At 43.8% G+C, this 18,827-nt stretch overlaps 1 protein-coding gene across 1 annotated transcript in view; it reads right to left on the bottom strand.

The window, feature by feature from the left end:
• Positions 1–4,095: 4,095 nt before the first annotated feature.
• Clrn1 (clarin 1) overlaps positions 4,096–18,827 on the bottom strand; it is a 39,526-nt gene continuing 24,794 nt past the window's right edge. The window contains exons 2-3 of the mRNA XM_052731532.1: positions 17,976–18,155; positions 4,096–4,679 (exon numbers count right to left, since the gene is read on the bottom strand). Of these exons, the coding sequence (XP_052587492.1) occupies positions 4,414–4,679; positions 17,976–18,155 (446 nt within the window). The 3' untranslated portion in view covers positions 4,096–4,413. The remainder of the gene's footprint in view (positions 4,680–17,975; positions 18,156–18,827) is intronic.

The following is an 18,827-nucleotide window of genomic DNA, read 5'->3' on the forward strand; positions in this document are numbered from 1 at the left end:
CTTCTCTTGGTGCTACCATGTCCTGTAGCATGATTAAGGTCAATGAGAAACTACAATAGCCAATCCAGGCAGGATGACAAAGGGCACAGACCCATCAGGAAAGAAGGTATGGGTCACTTCTCCAGGAAATGAGCTAAGATCTGTTGAGGTGCTTACTGAAGGTGGAGAAAATACTAAATGGGTAGTAGAGGAAGGTAGTTACAAATGCCAGCTAAGACCATGTGACCAGTTGCAGAAACAAGGATTATAATTGACCCGTATCTGTCATATTTTGTTAAGAATGCATTTGTATAGATATTTGTATTTTCTTTCCTCACTTTCTTTATTGTGTGATATAACATCAATTAAGAAAATATCAATGGTTGCCATATTTAAGTTTGAAATACTAAAAGAATGCCCCACCTATTCTAAATTTATAATGTATTTGAAGTTGTATGAGGGATAGTTATATCATGTTAGGTATAATTATACTCTGGTTAAATATGTAGTGTATCTGCAGTTTTCCCATGGGATAGTTATACCATGTGTAGGCATAATTATGACCTGATTACTGTTTTTATTTAGAAATTAATCATGAAATAAGGAGATATGATTGTATGCCAAGTTGGCAAGGAGTGAGTTTGTGATTGCTATTCTTGGTTGTCAACTCGACTATATCTTGAACTAATTAAAACCTCAAAATGCTTGTTCTTGCCTCGCTAGCAAGTCCAATTCCTTCAGTATTGAGCCTACTTCTTTATGATGTCTATGTATACAGAAGATGAGCTGATACATCCAGCCTCACAAACTGAACAATTACTGGATTCTTGGACCTACCATACATAGGCAGCCATATTGGATTAGCTGGACCACATCCTATAGCCTATTAGTCATTCTAACGAATCTCCTCTCTCTCTCTCTCTCTCTCTCTCTCTCTCTCTCTCTCTCTCTCTCTCTCTCTGTGTGTGTGTGTGTGTGTGTGAATGAGAGAGATATTAATTCTATAAATTCTGTTACTCTAGAGAACCTTGATTAATAAACCAGGTGTCCTGTGAACTAGTTTCAAATAAGCAAAGGAAGTTGAGGAGAAGTCAGGTGACAGCCAGTGTGGAGGAAGAATCTGGGCATAAACCTAGTTCCCTTCTCACTTTATCAAGCCAGTTCATTTTTAATTTAGTTCCTGAGAGGAAGATCTGCAGTTTCAGAGGGAATGTAGTCTCTGTGACCTTTGGAACTGATTTAAGAGCAGGTGGGAGGCCTGCACTCCCCTGTCATGCAGGACATGTAGCTGAAGCTCCACCACCAATATCTTAGAGCTGTTTGATTCATTTATTAGAACGAGCATCAGCATGTTCCTCTGAGTGCTGTATGCAGCTACAGCCCTGGGAAGGTCTGGTAGTGTTGAAATGCAGTCTCAAAATAGTTCCACTCCTTCAAAATTCCAAGGCCTGGTTAGAGGTGGAATGAGATGGAAATTGAGGACAATGAAACGGTCAGATGGTAGGAAAGTGACCCGTTTTAGGGTCGTTTAGCCATGGTGAGAAGCAGTCAGTTCTCTGGAATAGAAAGGACTGAGACTGACAAAGAGTCATTCAAGAAATAATTACACAGGGCCTGGGATTCTGAACTGGCTACAAGTTGATACATTTGAGCACCTGGTTGCATTTTATGTTTACGTTGACCTTAGTTCTGTGTAGGCCTTGTATAGTGACAAGGTTTGGATTGGTTAAAGGTACATCATACCTTTTTCCAAAAACAAAGCCAAGTTAAAAAAAAAAAAAGCTAAAGCAACTTACAAAGGTGTGGTTCACAGAAATACTGTAAGTCAGCAGTCAAAAAGGATAGAGGAAGGAGTAGACATGGTGGTTCAGTCTGTGATCCTGATTCAAGAAACCAAGGCAATGTCGACACCATGGTCAATAATAAGAAGGACAAGAGCTCCAAGTGGAGTTGGGAGTGAAGTTAGTCCTTTGTATACAAGATGCGCCCTTGTGATCCTCAACCCTGGCTTTACATTTCCGGTTACTAAGCTACAGTGGCACTCATCCGTTAAAACAAGCAGCGGCACTAAAAGCAGTTATTGGGAAGAACTAATCCTGGTAACAATCTACGAGTGTTGGACATTTCTTCTACTCGAAGGAACACCCCAGGACTCTTCCCTAGACACTTATGGCAACTCCCTCCAGGCAGTGTCACAGCCTTGATATTCTGGTGTCTGGTAACCGGTGAAGTGGGTCCTAACCTTGGCAGGGTGCTTGCCAGCCCAGGGCCAGCAGGGGGCCCTGAGTCCTCATGAGAATGATAGCTACCAACAGCGAGAGAGGCCTAGCTCAGCAAAATAGAATGGCAACTTCAAGGCCTTTGATCCTTAGGAAGGAGCAGACAGGAGAGCATCACACCAGAGGCCCCCCTCAGGGCAACCCCAGGCATTTCATCTGTTGGAAGAGGGACAGAGAGTGTGAACTGTGTGTTCAGAGTGATTGTGTATGTGTGTGACAGGATTTTCATGGACGTTCTGGTGTCTTTAAGGAACCTGGTTCTTGCTTCTGTCCAGGCAGAGGGACTATTGTTAATCTGTCTGTGAGGGTCTCATTAGATTTCAGTGCCTGTCTGAAGCCTTCCTTTTTACAGAACAGAGAGCAGCCAAATACTTGTTTTCTAAAAAGAAAGGAAAAAAAGAAAGGAAGAAAGAAAGAAAGAGAGAAAGAAAAAAAAGAAAGAAAGAAAAGAGTTTGGTGCTACAGGAAGTTTTCCAGGCCTGAGCAGAGAAAAGAGGTGGAAAGAGAGCCCTGGGGTGGGGGTGGAGGTGGGGATTCACTCCATCCTCTGGCCCTCAGGTCCCCTCCCTTCCCCTCCTAACACAGCTTGAGGATTTCAGCTGATGACTTCCAGGCCTGGGCATTACTAGCCCATCACCAAAGCAAGTGTCTGCTCCTTGACAGTCTAGCTGGTGGGCTTCTAGAAACTTTCAGGTATCGTGATTTAAGGTGCAAGGACTCTGTCCTAAAAACGCAGTGTGTTCCTGATGTCTGGATATAAACAGCACTCCACTACCGGAGGTAATTATTTCAGGTATACAGTAGCTCCTTCCTTGTAAATTATTTAAAAAGGAAAGTGTGTGTGTGTGTGTGTGTGTGTGTGTGTGTGTGTGTGTGTGTGTGTGTGTGCGCGCGTGTATGTGTGTGTGTGTGTGCGCGCGCGCGCACCTTTGTGTGTATGGGGAGGTTCGTAGAGGCTGGAGGTGGACTTGGGTGTCTTCTCAATCACTCCCACCTTATTTTAGGGTCTCTCACTGACCTTGAAGCTCACTGATTAGGTTTGACGGGCTAGCCAGTGAGCTCCGAGATCTCTACCTTCCCAGTGCTGGGATTACAGGCATGTGCCACAAGGCTTTTTGTGCAGGTGCTAGGGATCTGAACTCAGGTACCCATGCATCTGAGGCCAGTAAGCTATCAACTGAGCTGTCTTCCTAGTTCCCAGGTTTGTTTTGCTGAGCATTGCCAAACCCTTTATGGGCTCTAGTGTTTGTGGCCAGGGCACAGGCATTTCTCTGTTCTTGGCTCATTGCTGAGTGCTTTCCTCGGGATAACCCACTGAGAGTTAAGAAGGGTAACTTTCAAGTTCACTTGTAGCCTTTGGTCACCAACAGATTAATTTGGTGGGTAATTAAGGGGAAAGAATTCACTTGGATCATGCTTCATGATGGCCCTGAAACAGTGCAATACTACCTCAATTCTGGGGTTATATGCTTTTCATAATTTGGACTTCATTAGTGCTGAAGACAAGTAGGCTGGAAAGAGTCTCTGTGGGGTGCTTTCACCAAGTTATCTAATAGGGATCATTTTCGACCATGCCTGTGTGGCTGCAGCAATGCTATCCACTGTAAGCACTCAGATGAAGAAGGGGGAAAACCTTTGATTCCCCCCCCTCTTTCTCTCTTTCTCTCGCTCGCTCGCTTATAAAGTTTTTCTAGTTTTAACCATCATAGTAACTATACCATGCCTTAACCAAACTGACAGAGAGTCCTTTCAAAGATTCAGTGCACTGTCACTTTAGGACATCAGTTTCACCTCTGCTTTCTGGGATCCATGACAACAAATGCGTGGACAATTAGAAATAACATCTGTTTTATTAAAATATATTCTGTGTGCCTGTGGAGTTCTCCTTGGTAGACCATGCGTCTTATCCTTCAGCGAGTTACATGGAGTAACCATCTGTCCATCTAGTCATTTTCCCACCAGGCAAAACAACTTTCTGAAACCACCCTCTGCCTCCTCCACTGTTTTCCAGCCGGAATCCTGTAAACATAGCTTAAGGGAGGAGGGGCAGGCTTGGTGCTTAAGGAGTCCAAACGCATCAATGAAATTAACCATCTCTAAATGTGGCCAAAGCAAGTCCCTTCCCTTACTGAGAAATTATGGAGACATTTGCTTTTCAGTACATCAAGTCTGCGGCCACATTAGTAGTCTCTGTATCTTTAGATTTTGTGAAAGGGAACTGGAACCCAGCAAGTCGGATCAGGAGCCCATTCAAAAAATGAACAAAAAAGCAAATGAAAACAACCCAGAATGAGGTGGTGTAGTTTTCGTTTTGCGTTTTGTAGGCGTAGGTCCCTTCTTTAAAATTTGCAATTTTTTCTGAGAGGTGGTGGATTTTCACTTCAGAGGCAAACAATATCATGACAAGACAGCCACAGGAGCCTGCAACACAAGGAACAAACAACATGTTAGGACAAATATCACCTGATTGCAGGAGTCAAAGAGTACACCAACGAGCAAACCAGAGTATGTCACCACCACCCTCATTTGCATTCTTCTCCAAAATCACACTATTGAAAAATTTCAGTCATGAGCTTGATTCTCCAACCTGCGTTTGGTAGCACTTGGGGTGTGGCTGTGAACAAGGAAGGTTCGTGCAGGGAGGGGACATTGATGGCTTGACTAGGGCAGTTAGAATCAAGCTGACCTCATTGCAGCCTGAATTGCTGGGTACCTTCAAAGCACAATGATAAACTCGATGGTTAAGCAGCCACCGTGGCTTCAAGAGAACACAGTTCTCTGTACTTCCCAGGTGATACAGGATAAATGTCAGTTATGCAAACCCTAGTGAAAAGCCCCGGGTTTCCCCCACAGAAGGGTACCATGACCCTTCCAACTTTCAACTGGCCACTGCTGTCCAGAGGAGTACCTGGGGCAAAGGTAGCTGTGGATAAAATGTTGTTAACCAGGAGCAAAATCTCTTCTCTCTGTAACCAAATTCAGGTTTTTTTCAGCCGGGCATGTGCCCGCCCTTTTTATAAACTTAGCATTATTCGGGTGAGACGAGGGGAGCTGAGGTGGAGAAGCAGGAAGTTCCCACCTCACTCCCTCCTTCGCATAGCTGAACTATGGATGCAATGTCTTCTGGGGATATTTTGGTCCAGGTGGCATCAGAAATGGAAGCCATGGGGCAGGAGAGAGAGAGCTCTCTGGTTAAAGTACTCACTGTGTAAGTGTGAGGACCAGGATTCAGATCCCCAGAACACACATAAATGCAGGGTGGATGTGGTGGTTACCTTTAATTCCTGCTTAGAAGGTAAAGCCAGGGCATCCCAAGCTTGCCAACAAGACTAGCCATATCTGTGAGCCTTGAACTTAATTGACAGGCCTTACCTCAAAGACTAAGATGGAATCGAGATCAAAGTTGATTCCCACCATCAATCTCGAGCCTCCACACACATGCATGCACACATACTCAATTGAAAAGAAATAGAAGCCATGTACTATTGCAAAATAAGAAAGGCAAAATCTGGATCCCAGACACATGAAGCCACCAGGCTACCCCTGGATTTTAACCTCTAAATGTCAATGTGTGAAGAAATTTTCTGTTTCTTTTGCTCACCTCATTTCTATGATTTCCCCATCACTTATCACTGATTGTAGCCTAGTTTAAAGGACATGGCTGTAGGCTGGCTGAGACCTCTGCAGGAGAGGGCTGCTCCATTCTAACTGGGTTCTGAAAACCGGTCCATGGTCATCTTTTGTCCTGAGGATGAAGAATTGGAACCTGCCTCCCTATCCTCTTCCCCCTCCCTCCTTCAGCTGGATGGCCACAGGAACAGAAGCAGGTAGCCAGTGGGGCTGGGCCTGGAGCAGGATGGATGGCCAGAACTCCTGAGAGCTTCTATAGCTGCTGCTCTACTCAGGCCACCACCATGCAGTTCTTACTAGCAGGTGACTGGCTGTGATGGATTTCTGATTTTGTTCAAACCAGTTGGGTTCAAAGCCAAATTCCCTCCTTTAATATATGAGAAATTAGGTGATTTGAATCCCCACACTGCATCTTAAGTTACATAATCTGTAACAGGTAGAGATTTCATGATTACCTTTTGACATTAAAATTGATATATACAAATGATCAATTAATAGCTTGTTCTATGGTGTTTATGTATTCCTTTTTGTTTCTTGCAAGCTTTTTAAAGATTATTTATGTCTTATTTTTATGTGTATGACTGTTTTGCTCACATATATGTCTGTTCACCAAGAACATATCTGGTGCCCAGGAAGGTCAGATGAGGGTGTCAGATTCCCAAGGACCAGAGTTCCAAACAGTTGTGAGCCACCACGTGGGTGCTGGGTATTGAATCCAGGTCCTCTGCAAGAACAGGAAGCACGCTTAACCACTGAGGCACCTCTCCAGCCCCTCTTGTTCTTAACCATAAGCTGCTGCCCTGTCCTATCTCACACCACATCCAAAACTATAATAAAGTGTCTTATTCCCTCAAATAAGATTATTGTCAATTTAACATATGACTCTTTTTATTCTTTAATTTCAGTTACTGCAAATACTATGGGAACAGCAACACAGTGGTCTCAGTTCCCACTCATTCATTCATTCATTCATTCATTCATTTTTTTTTCAGCTAGACATATTATAAGCCAGGTACAGGGATAACAATGAAGATCCAAACTTGAAAGAAACCATACATAGTCTCTGCTCTCAAAGAGAATACGATGAGTTAGGTGGCCTAGCCGTAATTGTAAACTCACTCAGTGAGTGTCACAGTAGGGAATGCAGGGCACTATTACTGAGGGGGTGGGCAGCATCCTCAGAGGTATTATAGGAAAAAGTGAGCTCACAAAGACTGTGTAGGAGAATCCAGTGAGTGTGAGCACAGGTCCCCATGCCTTCTCCAAAAGCAGGACTGGATTGCTGCAGAGATAGAGACTGAGAACTGATGGCGAGGAAGGGGAGCAGGCACTAACAGGAAAGGTGAAGTCCTGTTTCTGCTTTGGGACTTCACAGAAACACATCTGTCATCCTAGCACTTGTGAAGTTGAGACAGGAGGATTTCATGAAAAATAAGAATAAAAAAGAAATTTTTAAAAGGCAGGAAGACAGGAGGAGAGAGGGGGAAAAAAAGAGAAAGAGAAAGAATTCCACCCAGGCTGGCCCCATCACATCGGTCATCATCATACAGCAACACAAATAGCCAATGGTATCGCTTTCCTGACACTTCACTTCCCACCCGCCCCAGCCTAGCCGCCGAGAAGATTCCTTTGTGAGGTCTGTCAGCCTAACTATTTTTGTATTCCAAGCTTCAAACCAGAGCTCTCCCCTCGAAAGCCATATTACTCCTTTATTGTTAGATGCTAACAAAAAGGCCGCAATGTTGTTTTCTCTTTATCTTTTATTTGAAAATTGTAGAGAAAATGCCATTGCTGTTACCATAAGAGCTTTCTTTGTCTGAGGAGATGGTGAGTTTCAGACAGGAGAGAAACACTATTTCCTCAGTGACTGAAAGGAAAATTCAAGCTCAGTTTCCTTTTCAAGTCGTTAAATATTTTAAAGGGATCCTTTGTTAAAGCGACAGCATCTTGGTGAGCCTGCATTTCAGATTTCTCAAGTCAAGTCACCTGCACATCGTGAGACACAAACAGTAGCTCATCATGGAGATCATCAGCAGCTGGGCCAGAGGAAGTGGCTAGTAACATGGTCTGGCACTCCCCCTCGAGATTCCAGGGTTGACCACAGTCAGCTTTCTTATCTTGAAGTCAGAGGACAGAAACCAAGCCCGAGACCCAGCCAACCTGCCTGCGACCGCTTAAGGCAAACAACTCAGTGTGAACTGGAGATATTTTGGCTTCTCTTTGTCCCTATCCATAAAAGAGATGTGGGATCAAGGATAACTATTTATGACTTACCGACCAAAAGATACACATGAAGGCTTTCGTGCTGTGACCTGGCTGCTTGGGATGTGGAGGAAGGTGGGCTGAGAGACATGAGAGACCAAACAGGGCTTGTCAGGTTTCCAAAATGAGTCTCTATTCCGGCAAGAAGGGCTTCTACACCTTGTCCCCTATTTAGAGGGGCTTGTTCCATTCCCCTTTTGAAAGTTCTCCCTCCCACAAAGAGTGGCGTGCTCGAAGTCAGTAGAACACATCGACCTGGAGAACTTGCCTGAATTAGAGACTATACTGCTGGGACCCTAGAATTCTTGTCCCCATAGACCTGAGCCCATATCCAGGGCTGCATGGCCATCTGGCCAGGGTTAGTCCTCCCAAGAGTGTGTTGATGGCTGCTGTTATGTATCCCCAGCACTGTGTCTCACGCATAGCCATTTGATAGGCAGCTCAATGACACCCCCTCAATATATATATACTCAAAGCTTTCCCTGAATGGGATGAAGCTGAATTAGGAAGAGAAGTAGACTAAATGGGAACCTATGATGCTTCTGTCTCTTACTCACGTACAGAGTTCATAGCAGTCAAGAATTTTAAATTGAAAACCCCTCCTAGGTCCTTCTGGAGGGAGCCTTCTTGGGGCAGAAAATTTCAACATATTGTATTAAATGGTTTAATTCGCTTCAAACTTAAACCTTTAAACATATGACATACGGATTTTCATTTGTATGCTCCCAGGGCCTCACAAATGTTAGCATTAGGCCTGCATGTCTCTCTCCTCTTTTATCCTAGTGAACAGGTAGGTACCTCAAACTCCCTAGCTCAGCTGGAGCGACTGGGACAGGTCCCCCACATGTCTGTCCATCTGACCCTCATGGCCGTACTTACAGAAAGTTAGAATGCAGCAGACTTTGGAAGCCTGCTGAGCCTCACTCACATCTGGAAAAGAACCAGGCACAAGGCCCACACTTGCAGCCCAGCGTCACACTTGGTGACCACAGCCTCTTTCCTGTCGTCTGTCTGATTTCCCCACCATCTGGATGGCGCTGCTGTTGTGCTCTCTGCCTTTAATGGCTTTGATTACTGAGGTAATTTCTGACTCAATGAGATAGCTGAGTTATAGGGCTGTCACACCGTGAATGATCAGACATTAACAAACGTTTGTGATGTGCTAGATAGACCCTGCGCACTTGCGACTCTCATCTGGCAGCTGCCCAGGTGTACCGACTTAGGTGTCTGTCTCCTCAGGTCCAACAACACAGGGAAGTTAGGGTTTCTATTGCTGCAACAAAACACCATGACCTAAAAGCAAGTTGGGGAGGAGAGGGTTTATTTGGCTTACACTTCCAGATCGTAGACTATCATTGAAGGAAGTCAGGATAGAAACTCAAGCAGGTCTGATTCCTGGAGGGAGGAGCTGAGGTCATGGAGGAGGGCTGCCTACTGACTTGCTTTCTCCGGCTTGCTCAGTCTGCTTTCTTATAGAACCATTGACCAGCAGCAGGAATGGCACCACCTACAATGAGCTGGGCCCTCCCCTGTTGATCACTAATTGAGAAAATACCTTACAGCTGGATCTTATGGAGGCATTTCCTCAACCAAGGCTCCTTCCTCTCTGATGACTCTAGCTTGTGTCAAGTTGACATACAAAACCAGCCAGTACAACAGGTCATAGGCAGTAAGAAAGTTGTTTTTTTCTGTCCTGGTTGGCCCTGAGCTTAACTATGCTTTTGGGTGAGAACACCTGCCGGGGTGTGTAGGCCTCCAATGTGCTGAGGGGTGAAGTCTTTGTGGGGGAAGAAATTCTGAAATTAGCACTAAGTTCATATTTTAGAAAATAATAAATTAGAATGCCAGTTCCTTTGAAAGTAATAGCCAACATCTTCAGAATGAAAACACATTTCTCAAGTCTCTCTTAGGTGACAAATGGTAGAGGCATTCTCTGTCTGACATAGAATGACAAACGGTCTTTGCTTCTTTAGAATATTGAAAGATGAAAATCAGGGTGGGGAACTCACAACTTCATAGGTGAGGTGTTGATCTCCTGTGACTTTCTACAAACTCACTCACTGAAGATGAGATCCCAGGGATGGTTTCCTTCCCGGGTCAAAGTTCTCTGATTCCACATTGCTTTAGAGACCAGTACTCACCACACACAGAAAGTGAGTCAAGGGACAAGGAGGTGGAGTTGACACCACTGAGGGAATTCTGAGCTTATGATAGCAAGCAATATGATTAGGTGGTTCCACAAAACAGGGATGCAGGAAAAGAAGAAACATCAGTTATGCTAAGTGTCCCTTCTTAAGTAATGGCTGGCTAAAGAGCCCACATTTCCCCCAGTTTCCCCAATGTCATCTGATTGAGTAGGATCTAAAAATCGCAATGCTTAATATAAATAGTGTTTTAAAGAAGAATGTCATTGTTGCTAGTGGATATGCAGAGCTGGGTTTGTTTTATTCATTTATTCCACAAATATTTTATAGCTACTGCACTATTCTGGGTACTAAGGATACATGACTAAACCAAACAAGATTTGAGACAACTTTCCTTCACAGGGCCCTCGGTGGTTGGTAGACACAATGGGGAGAGGCAGTAAGAAAGTAAGTCAGTTCTCCTTACGGTGGTGGCCTCCCAGGTTGAGTGAAGAGGAAGAATGCCAAGAAGGGCCAGGGTGGTGCTGGAGCTGGTGACGATGAGGAAGAAGATTAAGTTAATGCCCTCCTGGACTGGAGGATTGTGTAATTTTCTGGTTGACTAATAAAGCAGAATTAATACTTACAAAAAGAAAGAAAGAATGTACTCTACAGTTGAGCAGAGTATGACATGTACCAGGGAGAACAAAAAAAAAGCAGGCAGACAGGATGGAAAGGTAGAATGGGTAGAGACTACTTATGAAGAAAAGTGTCTGGTATATCCTGAAGAGAGAGAGAGAGAGGGGGAGAGAGAGAGAGAGAGAGAGAGAGAGAGAGAGAGAGAGAGAGAGAGAGAGAGAGAGAGAGAGGATAAGAGTAAATATGTGGAAGGAAGGGCATTTCAGAGAGAGAGCAACTGTGTGTGAAAAGGGAGCCAGATTAAGCAAAGAGGAGAGGAAGGCCAAGAGTGGCCAGAGTCGGCCATAGTACGTGCTCTAAGCCACAGCCATGGATTTCCATAGTGACACAGCAGTGATGCTTTGGGGGCTGTGGTAAGGACCTGGGCTTTGATGTTCAACCAATCAGAAAGGCAGACATGCTTTCTGAATAGGACAAGAGTCCCAGTAATTGTGATGGAAAAGACGTTGAATGCATCCTTGTCCATGGTCCTTGACGTTGGTGATCAGAAAGCAAAATCATCCGGCAAGACTGGCCCTTCCCTGCTCTCCTGTATCTGAAAATGAACTTCCATGCCCACCGCCGTTGTGGACTCCACCACCACCTTCTCTTTCCTCCATTGGTTCTGTTTTGAGGTCTGCCAAGAACCTAGTAGGATATTTTCAGTCTTGGCTTTTTCACAGCTAGACATCCCTGAATCTTTCTCAGACTCCTGAAAAACATCTCCTCCATGAATACTGAAATAGAAAAAAGTGCAAATAGTTTTCCATTTGCCAATTGCAGAGTAATATGTCCTACAAGCATTGCATATCTTGGAGAGGCTAGGGTAGTATTAATACTGAATCTGTGTGTAATGTAAGAATCCTTCTATTTTTATGCTGTTCTTTATTTTCCCTGTCTTCATGTTTCACATATAACTGTGTTTATTTTTGCTCTGTTCCATAGCTGTAATCATAATTAATTGGGCCTGTATTAGGAGCATGCCTTCTAAAGAAAGGCATAAATTATATCTGCTTGTCTTGCTTGGTATAACTCAAGACACATGCCATCAACACAACTGCAGTAAGTCCAGATTTGGTTGCTTTTCATCTACGCACAAAGGCCTAATAAGCGTCATGACAACGGAAGAGACTATCCCTAGACCACTGGGGTTGTCTGCCAATGGTCCACGGCAAGTTTTCCACACAAAGGGCTGGCCAAGGCTCTCCACGCTCATTAGGCAGCACTGAAAATCGAATATATATGAATGCAATATGCTCAACTCTCAATGTGCTTATGTGAAAGTATGGGGGTAGTCACCTCCAGCTCAGCTCCCTCTTCTATAGTTCCTTCTTCTTCTCCACCTCCTGAAGATGGAGTCATCTTTCTACCTCCCCCACTGTTTTAGCAGTCTTTCTCCACTGTTTACCCCCAGCTTCTCTCACAGGGGGCTGCCTTCATTGGAAGCTCGCTGGTGACTGCTGTCTTGAAACATTCCTCTGGAAGCCTTTAAGCACCACAATTCCCTGGGTTTCCGTCTCTCAATATTCCTTTGCTAGACCCTTCCTCCTCAATTCCAAAAGCCACTAATGGTACTCTTGACCAATTTTTTTCTCAGTACATTCTCCCTGCAAGTGATCCTGCCCATTTTCATTCGACATAGTTTCTGTACCCTGGCAATACTTAAATTGAAGTCTTTCATTCAGACCTGTTCTCAGAACTCTAGATCCATATATCCACCTGCCTCCATGACTTGGATAGCTTAGAGCGTCTCAGAACCGACACACCCCAAAGGGAACATTTGATTTCCAGAAATAAGTGCCTCTCTCTAAACTGTAACCCTCAGCCCCCCTTTGCCTGTCTACCTCAGTGAATGCCACTGCCAATTTAATTGTGTAAGCTACCTGCAAAATGTTTTGAATCTGCTTTCAGGCTTTTTTTTTTTTCATCTCTGTCCATCTCCAAGGCAGTAGCATTGTTTTCAACCAGACATTTCTTAAAGAGGTAAATCTATCAGGTATCTTAAATTTTTCAAAAGCTTGCTGCAATTAAAATCCACTCTAAAACACTTAACAGAGATTTTAAGCTCCAATATAAACTAGATCATGCGATCTCTCTAGCTCCCAATTAAACATTTTAATGAAGGAATGTGCATTTCTCCTCGATGGCTATTTCTCTAGCTGTTCTTCCATAGAGCTCTCCTTCCCCAGGGTCTTGTGTGTTCTTCTTCTGCAGCTTGGGAAGCTCTCTGAGGGTTCTCAGCAACTCAGCCACTGGGGGCAGAGTCTTCTCAAAACCCAAAGCCCGACCCCTGGTCTCATTGTCAACGTAAGCTATTTACCACCTTTAGAAGACTGGCAATGTGCGGTTATTTAATTATTTGCATACACTTTTGCCTGACTCTCCCAGCAGGCTGCAGGCTGCAGGCTCCACAGAGGCAAGACCCTGCGCTAGCTTCCTTGTGGAGTCACCAGCGCCCTTTACAAGGACTGGCGTGTCATGAGTACTCTGTCTACCAAATAAACTAAGTGAGTGCATCTGTGGCACTAATCCTCAACACAGGCTGCAAACTAAGATCACTTCATTTGAAAAAGCTAAATCCAAATCCAAACCAGTGCCCTAGCCCCAACCCCCATAGCCTCCAGCTTAATTAGCATGGTAGGAAGCTGGCTTCAGTAATTCTAGAAAGCTCTTGGGGGATTCTTATGGCTTGGGTGGGGGAAATCACTGCCCCAAATGGACTATGGGGGCCCATTAAGGTATTTCCTAAATCTTACACTGGGGAAAAGGCTTCTTAAAACTGGTTTGTAAATGACTAGAGGAGAAAGCAAATTGATAGTGCCCAGGAATCTTGTACAGAGAAGGCCGAGGCATACGAACCACACTGGAGTCTTCAAAGAGCTGAAAGAGGTGTGCAGGATCTTGGGCTGTAAGCATCCCATTCGCAAGCTGCGGTGGTGATGGCAGCCATGGGCGTGGTTTTTTCCTTTTCTGCTTCCTTTGTTCTGCAGAACTGACAGGCTCTATAGAGAACTGGAAGGCATCATTCTCTCTCTCTCTCTCTCTCTCTCTCTCTCTCTCTCTCTCTCTCTCTCTCTCTCTCTCTTATGGCTCTGGACACAAGGTATGGGTCCCCACCTAGCTAGGAAGTAGACATCTGAAAGATGGCCTCAATGATGAGAGAAATGGGAAGGAAGCCAGTGAAGGGAGAAGGCCCCTGGGTGTCTCCTAACGGAATGTGACTCACCTAAAATTAATGACCCCTAATACCGTCGCTGCTCTATGAACATTCGTGTTGACTCCTATTTAAACGGTTTGTGGCAAAACAAACAAATAAACAAACAAACAAAACACTCTTAAAGGCCGGGCGGTGGTGGCGCACGCCTTTAATCCCAGCACTCGGGAGGCAGAGCCAGGCGGATCTCTGTGAGTTTGAGGCCAGCCTGGGCTACCAAGTGAGTTCCAGGAAAGGCGCAAAGCTACACAGAGAAACCCTGTCTTGAAAAACCAAAAAAAAAAAAAAAAAACAAACAAGCAAAAAAAAAACACTCTTAAAAACTTACCTTGACACAATCAGGATTTAGGACTGGGGTCTGAAAGAACACTACAAATGTAGGTAAACATTTCCCAAACTTTAGGGACTCCTAGGTTCCCTGTTAAAGGGAATGAGGTGGTTTATGCTTCAAGAATGACCTGTTTACCCCCAAAGGCTGCCACCTGTCAGTCCATCTGATCCTTGTTTTATTGTTGTATACAGCTTCTTTTTAATTACTGACCATTTTTTGGTGTTTAAAATGAGGACTGGAGTTTCAGACGCATTGACTGCTCTGTGAACACTGGGTCTTTGCCAGGCATTGTTCTGGATGCTTCTGCCCTTCTCCCTCAGCCCTACCCCCACCCCACCCCATGTCCTTCCTTTATCAAATACCTGCACTTCCAAGTTCAATATGAATTAAGACTCAGCGTGAGCTTGGGACTGATTGTTCCATTGTTCTGGTGTATACTTGTGTGCCCAGGTTCTCCTTTACATCACACAGAGGCCAAGATTAGGTCTGGGACTTGGATTAAACCCTGCATTCTTGGAGTCATCTTGCTTTTCAGACACCGCTAGTTAGGCTGTCCATCAGAACTGTCAGTTTGTCTCCAAATGGGCTTTTCTTCTGGATTTCAACCAGAGATGGAGCACCAGGTGCCTGAGTTTGTTGAGAAGCTCCAGTGTCTCCCCTGCAAACAGCTTTTCTTTCCTCTACTTTGCGAGGCTGGGTCAAGATCTCCAAACTAGTGTTGACTTGTCAGCTGTTTACTTAACCTCTGCTCAGGGTTAGAATGAACAGGGAAGGCCTGCTCTTTCCAGGGGGCTTGTGACTCCTGGTGGTAAGGCTACGGGAGCGAGCGGCACTTTCCCCGTTGGCAGCAGACATCATTCCAACACTTCCAGAAACCTCTGATGGTGCTCTGAAGAAAGGCAGCTCTTCGAGGTTTGAGACGCAGTAGTGCTCTAAGGGCCTCTTTAGTTCAGGTGAATTAAAGAAGTCTTTAGTTTCTTCCTCTATCCCCAGGAATGGTAGGTGCTTCCAGAAATTACCCTCTGAGCTACCTCAGGTTGCCATTGTGATTTTTCAGTCCTCCAACCACAGCTTAGTTAAGTCCTTCTAGCTCAGTGGTTCTCACCCCGCCCTTGGGAATCAAACAACCCTTTCTTTCATAGGGGTCACCTAAGACCATCAGAAAACACAGATATTTACATTAGGATTCATAACAGTAGCAAAATTATAGTTATGAAGTAGCAACAAAAATAATTTTACGGTTGGGGGTGCTCATCACAGCATGTGGAACTGTATTAAAGGGTCACAGCATTAGGAAGGTTGAGAACCACTGGTCTAGCTGCACCTTGAGCTTGCAGCAGAAGGCCTTCACCTGCAGGCAAGCTAAAGCACAGATGTGTGTCCACCCCAGCATCTCCCATTCAGTCACTCTGGGGTTGTGGTCTCAGAATTCACTTTGCTGACGAGTTCCCAGATGATGTGGATGCTGTCCACCTGGGAATCCTACCTGAGCCACGACCCTGCTTTAAATCTCGGTTGAGGGCTAGAGAGGTGGCTCAGAGGTTAAGAGCACTGACTGCTTTTCCAGAGGTCCTGAGTTCAATTCCCAGCCACCATATGGTGGCTTGCAACCATCTGTGGTGAGATCTGACGCCCTCCTCTGGTGTGCAGGTGTACATGCAGATAGAGCACTCGTACACATAGATAAATAATTTTTTTAAAAAAAATTAAATCTCTGTTGAAATCATGCATAGTCTGTCTACTACTTGGATGCTCACAGACTCAACTGGCTGTCTACCAGTTTGGTTTGGGATGTTTAGTGGGTGACATAATCCCCAAACGCTTGAACCTTGACCTTCCTGTGAGACCGAGTTGCTATCTTGGCTTGTGTAGCGCACCTTGAGTCTGTACCTTTTCCATCTCAGTTCAAAGCCCGTCCTTTGCCAAACTCCTGCCTGTTGTTCTCTGGCACAAGTCCTCCTGCCTCTTCGGACTGCATTGCTAATTTTATCCCAGGAGGGTGCTTAGTTCTCCCACCTGTGGCATCTAGGCCATCAAGTTAGCAGCACTTCTCCAGGCTTGCTTTTTAAAGTCAACAAATGCATGTGAATTGGTTTTTTGTTTGTTTGTTTGTTTTACTATAATATACAGACAGATTCATGCTGGATGCTTTTGCCAGAGACAGATGAGAACTCCTTGGATTGCCCTCAAAGAGTACTCATTACTGGAATAAAATTGTATTGTATATATAGAAAAGATGTGGAGGAAATATCAGCAGAATCCCTACTGGAGAATGATCTCTTTTAGTTGGGTGAATATTTTGGTTAGCAAGGTGTGAGTGGGGGAATACTCAGTGTGTGTGTGTGTGTGTGTGTGTGTGTGTAAGTTGACAACAGGGCTCTGTTTTCCAGGCAGGCCCCTGTACAAGCTGGTGCTGGAGCTGGGTTGTATGGAGAAGGGAGTAGTGTGGAGGGGGATGAGTCTGTGCTGGCTGCCGCAGAGCTAGCTGCCAAGGGCAACTTCAAAGGAGAAAGACATTGTCCAACAGGGATTTTCATTAGATTTTTGGCCGGTGTGAGCTGTAATCTCCCAGAAATCATCAATAGAACATAATAGAATGTTGAACTGATCTGTAAGCTTGGAATGGTGTAAAATTAGAGACCACATGAATTATGTAAATAGATTTCATTTTCTCATCTTTCTTTTCCTCCTTCAAAAAATGTATTATAGGCACTTTGTAGCACTGACTAGATTTTTACATCTTTTTCATTAACCCAGTTATGAAGTGGGATGTGTTTATCAAAACATTGGTCTTTTGGGTGGAGAGTGCATTCTTACCCAGATGCAACCAGCATTAGTCTGCATGAAGCACCAACAGTCCTGAATACAGTCATTCATCTGTGGTCATTCATTTTATGATGAAAATTTCTTATTTTTCTGATTATGAATAAATAAATGCACACTAGTTAACATTTAGAAATATTGATAACCATGAGCAAAAATAAAACCATCCATAGTTTCAATCCTCAGAGATAACCACAACTAACAAAGTGTCTCCACCCATCTCTCATATATAAATATAGCCACTATATTGGTGTGTGTGTGTGTGTATGTGTGTGTGTGTGTGTGTGTGTGAAAGAGTATATGTCTATATAAGCAATTCCATCAATATCATATGTGTATGTTTTCTGTATTTATAGTCCAACAGGTTCATAATATTTGTAAAATCTTACTGCTGTTTTCATTTAGCATCTTGATAAAAGCATTCATCCTTTTGATTACATCTTCAAAATTATAATGTGAAGATTGGATTCACTCATATAGACTACTGTAATGTACACAATGAATTTCATATTGTTAGATAATTATAGTATTTCTCCATTATTTGCTGTCACGGATAATACTACAGGAATATTACTGCATGCATGGCATAACTACACTTAGGGAGAGCATCTTTTGACACATTGAAAAGCACTTTGGAGGCAGAATTTCGTACTTGCCTGAAATGAAGCTCACGAGATACAGCCCCAATGGGCCATGCAGAGTTTCAAAGGGCTTGCCAAAAGCGTTGTACGTGAAGAAGGCTGTCCCCACCATGGTTAAGACGACAAGAATCATGGAGAAGAGGATGATATTGACATGGATGCTCACGGGGATGGCTTGCAGCAAATCTGGGAAGACTGAGGACAAACCAAGGATTAGAAGAACCTTATACGAGCAGTATTCTGCAAGTATAACTGAAAATTTAAACCCAATTTCTTTACATGCTTTCAAAAATCACTAAAAATCATTTTTATGAACACATTTTTTTCCCCTCACCTACCAATTTACAAGGGGTTTACCCAAAGACTTAAAGAGGGGGATTATTTCATAGAATTCACCAGTAAAATATGGTACTTGGGGAGTATGGGAGATTCTTCTGTCTTTGATTATACTCCAGTGCTGGATTAATAACTCAAAACTGTACATTTTGATGACCCAAGTTTCAATGACAGTTCCCAATAATCGCTTTTAAAAAACTGATCTACATTTTATAGTAATATTTTAAATTCGAATGCACCTGGGAGAATTCAAACACCCAAAGGTTTTCATAACACCTTTGTTTGTTATAATACAAAAATTAATTTCTAGGCCACAACAACAGTAGAGAATTGAGAATTTTCAGACAGCTTCAATATTTTGTGGTAGCATGAGGCTGTGGGAAAATTATTTCTGGTACTACAAGAAATATTTTTCCATTTAGCAAACATGCCAAATCTATTTCTAGATTTTGTATTCAGGGCAAGTTCTCCTTGTCTGCTCAGGAGATGAAAAGCCCTACAGATGTCAGCTCTCAGTGTTCCATCAGCAGG

Source organism: Peromyscus californicus, unplaced genomic scaffold (assembly GCF_007827085.1).
Source record: "Peromyscus californicus insignis strain IS unplaced genomic scaffold, ASM782708v3 Scaffold_9__1_contigs__length_137607984, whole genome shotgun sequence".
Lineage (NCBI taxonomy): Eukaryota > Metazoa > Chordata > Mammalia > Rodentia > Cricetidae > Peromyscus > Peromyscus californicus.